Source organism: Scylla paramamosain, chromosome 31 (genome assembly GCF_035594125.1).
Source record: "Scylla paramamosain isolate STU-SP2022 chromosome 31, ASM3559412v1, whole genome shotgun sequence".
Classification (NCBI taxonomy): domain Eukaryota; kingdom Metazoa; phylum Arthropoda; class Malacostraca; order Decapoda; family Portunidae; genus Scylla; species Scylla paramamosain.
The window spans coordinates 256,166-267,500 of NC_087181.1; the positions used below are offsets into that span (position 1 = coordinate 256,166).

At 42.5% G+C, this 11,335-nt stretch overlaps 1 protein-coding gene across 1 annotated transcript in view; it reads left to right on the plus strand.

Annotated features, from left to right (window-relative positions):
- LOC135116350 (dimethylglycine dehydrogenase, mitochondrial-like) overlaps positions 1-11,335 on the plus strand; it is a 62,859-nt gene that overhangs the window by 40,668 nt on the left and 10,856 nt on the right. Inside the window, exons 3-10 of the mRNA XM_064033720.1 lie at positions 2,033-2,111; positions 3,854-3,975; positions 4,377-4,484; positions 4,837-4,933; positions 5,801-5,883; positions 6,804-6,925; positions 10,083-10,331; positions 10,572-10,767. Coding sequence (XP_063889790.1) covers positions 2,033-2,111; positions 3,854-3,975; positions 4,377-4,484; positions 4,837-4,933; positions 5,801-5,883; positions 6,804-6,925; positions 10,083-10,331; positions 10,572-10,767 — 1,056 coding nt within the window. The remainder of the gene's footprint in view (positions 1-2,032; positions 2,112-3,853; positions 3,976-4,376; positions 4,485-4,836; positions 4,934-5,800; positions 5,884-6,803; positions 6,926-10,082; positions 10,332-10,571; positions 10,768-11,335) is intronic.

An 11,335-nucleotide genomic window follows, 5' to 3' on the forward strand; every position in this document is an offset into this window, starting at 1 on the left:
ATACAACTTGAGAGGAATTCACTGCCCAGTTATCACCAAAGCTGCGGTCGGGAATCCCAGTGAGAGTGCCTGAGTGTGTGTCTGAGGCTCGCTGGACGGCCCCAGAAATTACTGAAAAACTAGATAAGTAACGTATCAAGACGCCTGGTGTGAACGCGACAGATACACGCATTTAGTCACCGGGGCAGGCAGGATTTAGGATCGCAAGTGAATGATTTTGTAAACCACTGCTTTTCTGCCACTAACATTTCAGGGAAGTTTGCAGAAAATACAGAAATAAGATGACAGTTTTTGAGAGCCGCCAAAAGTAACTGTTACAAAAGGAAGGTTTAAGACAGGCATGCCCATGTGTTGTGTTTGTTATTGCGATACTCAGTCAGTGTCTGCAATTTACTGAAAGATTATTACATCTTCTATATCTTGAATTTCACAACAGTTGTATTGCGCACTGGCTGTTTGTCTTCTGTATTTCTTCGTTTTTTTTCCTACTTTTCTTATTTTCTTCTCTTTTATTCCGTGTTTACGTCTTAATGTTGAGTCACCACAAATGCAAAGTATATCTAGAAATTAATTAATCCCATACTTGATCAAAATTGGAGCTTATTCAGGTCAAGGGAAATGGAGTTGGTACCATTTTGCCTTGGTGTCTCAAGTGAAGTCAGTGAACTCCTTGATAACCTTGGCGTGACACTCGAAGGTAATCATCTCAAGTGGCTTAATAATTTTCCTTTTCTTTTTTATTTACCTGCTTCCTATAGCACTCTGAACTACAAAAGTTTCTTACAAACCCTTGAAATTATTACAGCACCTCAGAATGTGATGAGTCATCGAAAATACTAAAGCACATTCCACCTTTATTGTCGACAGCATTAGTTCAAATTATTAATCTTTCAGTGAGGACAGATTATTTTTCCCCACAGACTAAAATTAAATTGTGAATAGGTAAATAAGTAAAAAAAGATGAAAAAGCAAGGAAATTCCTACGCATGTCAGGCAGTAAGAGGGATATCAATAACTATAGTGATGTTTCAATACCGCCATTTTTTTTTTTTTCTATGAAGTATTTGGAAATGTTATTGCATCCCGTCTGACGAATTACTTACTCTTCCCCCCCCAAAAAAAAAAAAAAAAATGTTTTGTGTTATTCCACAAGTGTACAATTCTCTGCCAAATCATGTAAAAAAATCATAGTTTAGGATGATTTGTCATGGTAAAAAAAAATTAAATGTCGTTATTTTAATCATGAAAATTTGTAGTATCCACTTTATAGATATACAGAGTAAGTGTCTGTTATTTGCAGTATACTGTAACTGATGCTCTGCTGCTACTGTCGATGAACCTTTTATAAGATGCATCTGTCAGGGAGTCTTGCCTCGACAGGTGACGCTAGTGTGTGAATGTCTGCATTGTTATTGTGATACTTACTCACTTGTCTTTTGACGATATAAACTACGTATTATTTACTTTAACACACACACACACACACACACACACACACACACACACACACACACACACACACACACACGGAAATAAAAAAAAAGCAAATACTTAAAGTACCATATCTGATCTCTCAGGGTTATCAGTATGAGAGAGAGAGAGAGAGAGAGAGAGAGAGAGAGAGAGAGAGAGAGAGAGAGAGAGAGAGAGAGAGAGAGAGAGAGAGAGAGAGAGAGAGAGAGAGAGAGAATGATGTAAGGGGAAAAATGATGAGTTCGAGAGATGAGAAAGACTGTACGAAGAAAATGTGAGGGAGAAAAATAAGGATGGACGTGAGGTGTGTGTGTGTGTGTGTGTGTGTGTGTGTGTGTGTGTGTGTGTGTGTGTGTGTGTGTGTGTGTGTGTGCAAGACCTTTCTTGCATCAACACCACCACCATCACACATCGCATAATCTCCTCCTCCTCCTCCTCCTCCTCCTCCTCCTCCTCCTCCTCCTCCTCCTCCTCCTCCTCCTCCTCCTCCTCTTTACTATGACTCGTGCATATCCTTCATTGGAACTTTTCATGAACTGTAGCAGGCGTCCCTTTGCAGTCTGCAGGACACGGCTGACACGGTGATCATCGGAGGCGGCATCGCGGGCACCAGCATCGCCTACCACCTCGCCAGACAGGTACTGAAACACACACACACACACACACACACACACACACACACACACACACACACACACACACACACACACACACACACACACACACACACACACACACACACACACACATCTTTCATCATGAGATATGTGTGCATTTATTTATTTTCTTTCTGTCTTTATCTATGTATCTGTTTATCTGTCTGATTGTTAGTCTTTCTTTATATTTGTATGTATGTGTGTATGTATGTATCTAGGTATGCATGTATGTACGTATCAAGACATGCAGGTATGAATGTATATATCCGACTCTCTCTCTCTCTCTCTCTCTCTCTCTCTCTCTCTCTCTCTCTCTCTCTCTCTCTCTCTCTCTCTCTCTCTCTCTCTCTCTCTCTCTCTCTCTCTCTCTCTCTCTCTCTCTCTCTCTCTCTCTCTCTCTCTCTCTCTCTCTCTCTCTCTCTCTCTCTCTCTCTCTCTCTCTCTCTCTCTCTCTCTCTCTCTCTCTCTCTCTCTCCATGACGTGTGCTCAGGTGTGTTGCCTATCCTGTGAGCCATTAGCGCCACACGTGTCTCAGATAAGCTCAGGTAGAAGCGTTGATTGCACTCTGGATGACGTGTTCCTGCCATAGTGGTCTTTATTGGAACGTACACTAAGTCGCAGTTTGAAATAGTTGCCTTATGCACGTCTCCTCCATTGTGTGTTGTGTCTTCCTCTCAGTCTGAAGTTCTTTGATCTGTTGCTTATCTCTTCTGATCATTGATAGATTCAGAACAGATCGAAGGACTCAAGACTGTATTATTTCTTCCTGTCCACCACTGTTTCTTGTGTCTTTCTCTCAGTCTTAAGTCCTTTGATCTGTTGCTTATCTCTTCTGGTCATTGATAGATTCAGAACAGATCGAAGGACTCAAGACTGTATTACCTCTTCCTGTCCTCCAATGTGTGTTGTATCTTTCTCTCAGTCTGAAGTCTTTTGATCTGTTGCTTATCCCTTCTGATCATTGATAGATTCTGAACAGATCGAAGGACTCAAGACTGGATTACCTCTTCCTGCCATTAGAGTATTTACTATGACATAAATATGTACTCGTACAATGGTGGTCAGAAATAGTTACCTTTTTGCACTCATCCTCCACTGTGCCTTGTGTCTTCCTCCACTCCTGAGTCTTCCGATCTTTTGGTAATCTCCTCAGACTATTGATGGATTTTTAACCCTTTATGAAGCAAGGAAGCCACAGCAGTCAAAGGGTTAACAGATTTCAATCCTTCAGACGGGTAGAAAGCATTACACACACTTGAACAGAGCGAAAGACTTTTGACATGATCCTTGCAGTCTCCTCGGATAACTGATAGACTCTTAAGAGCTCACAGGACTTTGATTAACAGGAAGCATTATAACATTCAGCAGAAGAAGATGTAGAAAACTACTCCACTTTTGACCGCAATTGTACAGCTTATTGGTTTTCAGCCGTGAGCTTTCTGATCTGTTGACAACCTCCTTGAAAATTTCTCTGATAGTTGATAGATTCTTACCCTTAACCTCTTCCTGCCACACTTGTACACTTCGTCCTCGTAGCCACATCTCCTCCTCCTCCTTCTCCTCATATTTCTCCTTCGTCTTCGTCTTCGCCACATCTCCTCCTCTTCCTCCGTCAGGGCCAGAAGGAGATGGCTTTCACGTCCTTAACCTCTTTATGCTTCACTTTTACACTTCTTATATTTCTTCGTCCTCGTCGCCACATCTCACCCTCCTCCTCCGCCAGGGCCAGAAGGAGGTGGTGCTGCTGGAGAAGACAGACCTGACGGCGGGCTCCACATGGCACGCCGCGGGCCTCACCACTGCCTTCCAGGGCGTGGTGAATACCAAGCGCCTCCATTACTACAGGTGAGGCCACATGGAGCAGGTTCCTAGTCCTGTCGCTGTCTCCTGTAAGGGGTGGTGTATGTACGAGTACAGTAGTAGTAGTTGACTTCTTGCAGTTCTCCTTGTTTGAGTTCTTATGTTCTTATGTATGTTCTTATGTTCTTAATCTTGCCTTCCTCACGGCGCCGCTGCCTTTACTCGTCATCCAGTGTAGATACGATAGCTTCCTGTAGCTCCCCTTGTTTGAGTTCTTATGTGTGTTATGCACTTAATTTTGCCTTCCTCACGGTGCCGCTGCCTTTACTCGTCGGCCAGTGTAGATATGATGACTTCCTGCAGCTCCCCTTGTTTGAGTTTGTTCTTACCCTTATCCTTGTCTTCCACACGTTGCCGCTGCCTACCTGTCACGCCGGGCCGAATAGTCTCAACATGTACAGTCACCTGGCGCAGGAGACGGGGCAGGAGACTGGGATGCACATGTGTGGCTCCATCAGGCTGGCCACCACCCCCACCCGCGTCGACGAGATGAAGTGAGTGTCTCGGTGTGTGTGTGTGTGTGTGTGTGTGTGTGTGTGATGAAGAGCAGAATGAGAATTGTGTAGTTGTTCATTCCTTGTCTGCCTATTGGTGTCTCTCTCTCTCTCTCTCTCTCTCTCTCTCTCTCTCTCTCTCTCTCTCTCTCTCTCTCTCTCTCTCTCTCTCTCTCTCTCTCTCTCTCTCTCTCTCTCTCTCTCGTTTGAGCGTGTTGATGCCACCCTGTAATCATCATCATTGTCGTCATTATCATCATCATCATCAGCAACATTAACATCACTACCAATATTAACATTATCACCACCACCACCACCACCACCACCAGCCTACCACGCACCTCTCCTTCAGATACCAGATCTCCCGCTCAAACCACCATGAAGCGCCCATAAGTCTCCTCACCCCAGAGCAGGTCCTGGAACACGTGCCCATCGCCAACATTGACAACGTGAGTAGCGAGTAGCCGGACGCACCTTGGCCAGTGCAGCTTGTTGAGAGAGAGAGAGAGAGAGAGAGAGAGAGAGAGAGAGAGAGAGAGAGAGAGAGAGAGACTGGTGACAATATTCTGAAACACTTGTGGCTCGATCTCCACAACTTTTTAAGCCTCTAGTTAAAGTTACACTGATTTTTAAGGGTGTTTTTATGGTTCTAGAGACAGCTTAACAAGGTTTCTACATTATTAACAGGTGGAACACTCTCAAGAGCCAGGCTGATCATCATGTGGTCTCTGAAAATAATCTTGTTGAAAGAGCATAAATTAATTAACATGAGATAAATAGATGAATAAATACAATGTTTATATGTCAGCATTTTCTTTCTTTTCTTTTCTGTTCTTTTTATTATTCTCATTATTATTTGATATCATTGTTGTTTTTTGCTATTATTATAATTATTATAATTATTATTATTATTATTATTATTATTATTATTATTATTATTATTATTATTATTATTATTATTGTCATCATTATTATTATTATTATTATTATTATTATTATTATTATTATTATTATTATTATTATTATTATCATTATTGAAATCATAAAGATAAATACTGGAAATTAATACTAAAATAAATACTGTGGCTGCTGTGAGTGATAAGTAAGAAGACTAACACTATAAATAAATGAAAGACTAGACAGTTTGTTGCATGAATAAATTTACAGTTTATAATTATGACCAGATAAAAATAAAATAAAAATAAATACAGCAAAAATCAAAGAAGCCTTAGATTTTTGTTCGTCAGGGAAACATTACGGTGCTGGGTGAGTGTTGCGTCCTGTTCTGGCGCTGTATCATTGTGGTGTGTTGGCAGATACTGATGGGCCTGTACACGCCCTATGACGGCCACGTGGACCCCTACTCCCTGACGCAGGCCATCGCAAAAGGCGCCCGAGGGTAAGTCCTGGGGAGGGGCGAGGCGACCTTGTTTTAGTGGCACCTGTGTTTGTGTAGCAGAAAGTGGCAGGAGTATTAATAGTAGTAGTACTAGTAGTTGTAGTAGTTGTTGTAGTAGTAGTAGTAGTAGTAGTAGTAGTAGTAGTAGTAGTAGTAGTAATAGTTGTTGTTCTTGTTTTTGTTGTTGTTTTTGTTGCTGAATTTATTCCAGAAGTAGTAGTACCAGTAGTAGGTGATATTGTTTTTGTTATTATTGTTGTAGAAGACATTGCATTAGTGGTAGTAGTAGTAGTAGTAGTAGTAGTAGTAGTAGTAGTGACAGTGGTGGTGATGGTTGTTGCTGTTGTTGTTGTTGAAGTTATTGCAGTACTAGTATTTACTGTTCTTGTATAAAAAAAATGGCAGCATAAGAGTAACCTAAACGTGTTAATACAAAGAGCGCTCACTGATGACTCCTTTGTACAGTTGTTCCACATTCCCCGCGTCCAACGTAACGTCCTCATGTCCAGCTTCTCTCTCCACCTGACCATAAACACAAGCATGACATCCTCGGTGCCACTCAGTCAGTTGTCTTTTTATTCAGGTGTTGGACTGTTGCTTGAAACACATACAGTTCAATAGCAACCATTATTGTACCAGTTATTATAAAAGCAACAGCGGCGCTCGTAATATTAGTGGTTACATTACAGCTGATATTGGCGAACCTTTCCCTGCCTGTCCACACTAATGCCTCCTTCCCTTCCTGTCTTGTTAGTGGTGAGTCATTAGGAAACTTTTAAAAATTAGATAAGTTTATGGACGGGGATGATGGATGGAATTAGGTAGAAATGTTTGTTATAGGGACTGCCACGTGTAGGTCTCATGGCTTCTCGCAGCTTCTATGTTCTTATGTTCTCCCTCCCGCGGGTGTGTGGTTTCAGGTACGGCGCCAAGATACTGCAGGGCACGGGAGTGGAGGCGCTCAAGCTGCGGGAGGACGGCAGGTGGCTCGTGACCACCACTCAGGGGGACGTGCTGGCAGACAGGGTGGTGAACGCTGCAGGTACGTGACGGAGAGAGAGAGAGAGAGAGAGAGAGAGAGAGAGAGTCACAACAATAAAGGGCAAGAAGGGAAGAGGATGCTAAGAGTCACAATAAAGAGCAAGAGAAAAAGAGAACTGTAAGAGAGAGAGAGAGAGAGAGAGAGAGAGAGAGAGAGAGAGAGAGAGAGAGAGAGAGAGAGAGAGAGAGAGAGAGAGAGAGAGAGAGAGAGTATGCGATGTTCAGTAGGTGTGGTGGGACGGAAGAAGTAAGGCAACACTTGTCCCTAGCGTCACAGGTGTGCAAGAGGAAACAAGTGTGGCGGCGCTGGCCTGCCTGGGAGAGTTCCAGATGGCTGTTGGGCTCTGGGATTGTAGGAGCTGGTTGTTGTTATTGTTGTTGTTGTTGTTGTTGTTGTTGTTGTTGTTGTTGTTAGTCGGAAGGTATTGTCTTTTCAACGGCATCTTCCTATCATTTTTTCTATACATTAGGGTTTGCTTCATCTTGTATTCCCTATATTCTCTTCTTTTTCTTCACTTTTGGCTTGTAGTCACTGTATTCTCTTCATTTTTTCTTCACTTTCAGGTTTGCTTCGTCTTGTAGTCACTGTATTCTCTTCATTTTTCCTTCACTTTCAGGTTTGCTTCGTCTTGTAGTCACTGTATTCTCTTCATTTTTTCTTCACTTTCAGGTTTGCTTCGTCTTGTAGTCACTGCATTCTCTTCTTTTCTTCACTTTCAGGTTTGCTTCGTCTTAGAACATAAGAACATAAGAAATAAGGGAAGATGTAAGAAGCGACGAGGCTTACACGTGGCAGTCCCTGTATGAAATATACCTACCTATTTCCATCTATTATCCCCATCCATAAACCTGTCTAATCTTCTCTTAAAGCTCCCTAATGTATTACGCTTTCTCGTTCCCCGTAATTTCACATATTCTTTCGGGCTATTTTGCGACTGGCGTCTTTCGTGGCTCTCTCTCTCTCTCTCTCTCTCTCTCTCTCTCTCTCTCTCTCTCTCTCTCTCTCTCTCTCTCTCTCTCTCTCTCTCTCTCTCTCTCTCTCTCTCTCTCTCTCTCTCTCTCTCTCTCTCTCTCTCTCTCTCTCTCTCTCTCTCTCTCTCGCCGTCTTTTTATTGTCCTTGGCCATAATTACTCTTGCATAAAAGTTCTTAATATGACTTGAAGGTGAGATTAATGTATGTAATTAAACTCTCAGAGGAAAAAAGTATCCAGTAATAGTCACACCAGCAGACTCTCCTAACTTTAAAGGCATGAAATCACTAAGGAATATTGTAAGATAACTTTTATGTGAGTTCATTGATTTAAGTAACTAATTGCTAACTCTATTCAAGGGCCTTATCCGTCCATATATGGAGTATGCTTCACATGTCTGTGGGGGTTCCACTCATGCCGCTCTTCTAGACAGGGTGGAATCAAAAGCTTTTCGTCTCATCAACTTTTTTCCTCTGACTGTCTTCAGCCTCTCTCTCATCGCCGCAATGTTGCATCTCTAGCTGTCTTCTACCGCTATTTTCATGCTAACTGCTCTTCTGATCTTGCTAACTGCATGCCTCCCCTCCTCCCGTGGCCTCGCTGCACAAGACTCTTTTTTCTCTCACCCCTATTCTGTCCACCTCTCTAATGCAAGAGTTAACCAGTATTCTCAATCATTCATCCCTTTCTCTGGTAAACTCTGGTACTCCCTGCCTGCTTCTGTATTTCCACCTTCCTATGACTTGAATTCCTTCAAGAGGGAGGTTTTAACATGCTTATCCTTCAATTTTTGACTACCGCTTTGGACCCTCTTATGGGACTGGCATCTCAGTGGGCTTTTTTTTTTATTGGATTTTTGTTGCCCTTGGCCAGTGTCCCTCCTACATAAAAAAAAAAAAAAAAAGGGTTATGATTGTGAATTCAACTCGCTTTTTCCTCTGTTCATTTTTCTGTTGATCCGACAGTTTTAGGTGCAATACACCAGCTATTGCTCCTTCAGTTTGCAAGATTCTGGAACTGAACTAAACGCATTTATGATTAGAGACGTAGCCTGTGAAATATATCTAACTATTTTGTTCATTATTTAGGTCTATACGCTGAGCAGATCCCTGTAATGGTTTAGCTAGACAGTAATTACGAGCTTAACACAATATCTTATCCATTCATTGCACTGGTTCCTTAGACAAGGTAAAGACTATAATTGACTGTATCTCCTTTCCCTTTCACTGCTCAGGATTCATTGCCAAAAAGGTCCTTGTAACTATCCGGTTAGACAGTAATTACGAGCTTAATCCATTATTTTATCCGTTCATTGCATTGATTTCCGAGGCTGACTTAGACAAGCTTACAACTTTAAACTAAACTTTTTTTCCTTCACTGGTCAGGTTTCTGTTACAAAAAGATCCCTTTAGACAATATTGAAGACCTTAACTGATCATCTTCTCCCTTCATTGTGCATATTTCTGAAGGTAACCTACGCCAAGCTCACTTCATGCTCTCTCCTCTCCTTTTCCTTCACTACCAGACCATACATACGAGTTAAACCCAATATACTACACAAACTTAAGACAGTAAACATGATCCATGCATTTTATCTCACTTTCCTTCACTGCTAGGCACTTTCATGAGCTAAACCCAAGATCTTTCCCCTTCATTGCACAAATTTCTATGGCTAACATGCATAAGGTTACTACTCTAAATTGCACCTCCTTTCCCGTCACTTGTCAGGTTTGTAGATCAAGAAGATTGCTGTAATAGCTTGTTTAGGCAATAATTATGAACTTAACCGTCATCTTCTTTTTTTTTCTTTTTTCTTTTTTTTTTTTTTTTTTTGCCTTCGTTGTACAAATTTCTGACAAACTTCTGAAAACCTCTTTTCCTGTCACCGGTCAGCTTTATGGGCGAAGATCTCTATAACGACCCGGCTAGACAGTAATTATGAACTTAATCATCAATCTTTTCTCTTCATTAAACACATATCTCAAGCTAACATCGACAAACTTACAACTGCAAACTACCTCCTCTCCCGTCACTGCTCAGGTTCATGGGCTACGAAGATCCTTGTAATGGTACCTTTTAGGCAATATATATGAAAGTAACTCTATCTTCTTCTTTAATTGTACAAATTTATGAAGTTAACATATACAAACTCACAACAAACTGTCTCTTATCCCGTCATTGGTCAGGCTTCTGGGCCAAGGAGGTGGCGAAGATGGCTGGCTCAGACCTGCCTCTCGTGCCCAACCACCACCAGTACATCGTCACCTCCACCGTGCCGGAGGTGAAGGCGCTCAAGAAGGAGATCCCCGTCTTGAGACACCTTGAGGGCTCCTTCTACCTGAGGATGGAGCGGGACGGCCTGCTGGTGGGGCCCTACGAGTCCGTGGAGACTATGAGGCAGTGTGAGGACTGGGTGAGGGACTGCGTACCTAAAGGTAAGTTGCTCTCTCTCTCTCTCTCTCTCTCTCTCTCTCTCTCTCTCTCTCTCTCTCTCTCTCTCTCTCTCTCTCTCTCTCTCTCTCTCTCTCTCTCTCTCTAGATTAGGAAGTTACGAAGAGCGTACAAAAACTATAATGCTCTCTCTCTCTCTCTCTCTCTCTCTCTCTCTCTCTCTCTCTCTCTCTCTCTCTCTCTCTCTCTCTCTCTCTCTCCGCCGCCATGCCTCACTGCCTCAGGGTTCGGGAAGGAGCTGTTCGAGCCAGACCTGGACCGGCTGGAGCCCCACCTGGAGGTAGCAATGGAGCTCATCCCGTGTTTCGCCAACGCCAGGATCCAGAGCGTGGTGAATGGACCCATCACCTACACCCCGGACGTGCTGCCGCTGCTGGGCCCAGACATCCTGCCTAACATGTGGCTCGCGGCGGGCTTCGGGTGAGCAAGGACTTGGAGAAAGGGTGTTTTTATGGTTCTAGTGACAGTTAACAATATCAACATATTGTTAACAGGAGAAACATTCTTGAGAACCTGCCTAATCATCTCTTTTCCCTTTGAAAATAATAGTGGTGAGAGAGCAAAGCCTTTCAGAATATCCCGCCTACTTTCAGAAGGCTCTCGTTGAAATGACACGGGTCTTAAAGGGTGTTTTCATGGTTCTAGTGACAGATTAACAATATTCCCACATTGTTAACAGGAAAAACATTCTCGATAACTCAGCTAATCATCTCTGTGGCCTATAAAAATAGTCGTGGTGAGAGAACAAACCGTTTCAAAATATCTCAATTACTTTCAAAACGCAATTGTTACGACGCTGTGAAACTCACCAGATTGTCATTCCTCTCTCAGCCCTTTACATGATTAGAAGTAGAGACTCAAACACCTCTTTTACTATTCCCCTCCACCAAAGGCGCCATATGACCCTATTGTTGTGGTGCTATGAAATCACACCCTCTCTCAGTCTTTTACATATTTAGAAGTAAAGATTTAGTCAAACTCTTCTTCC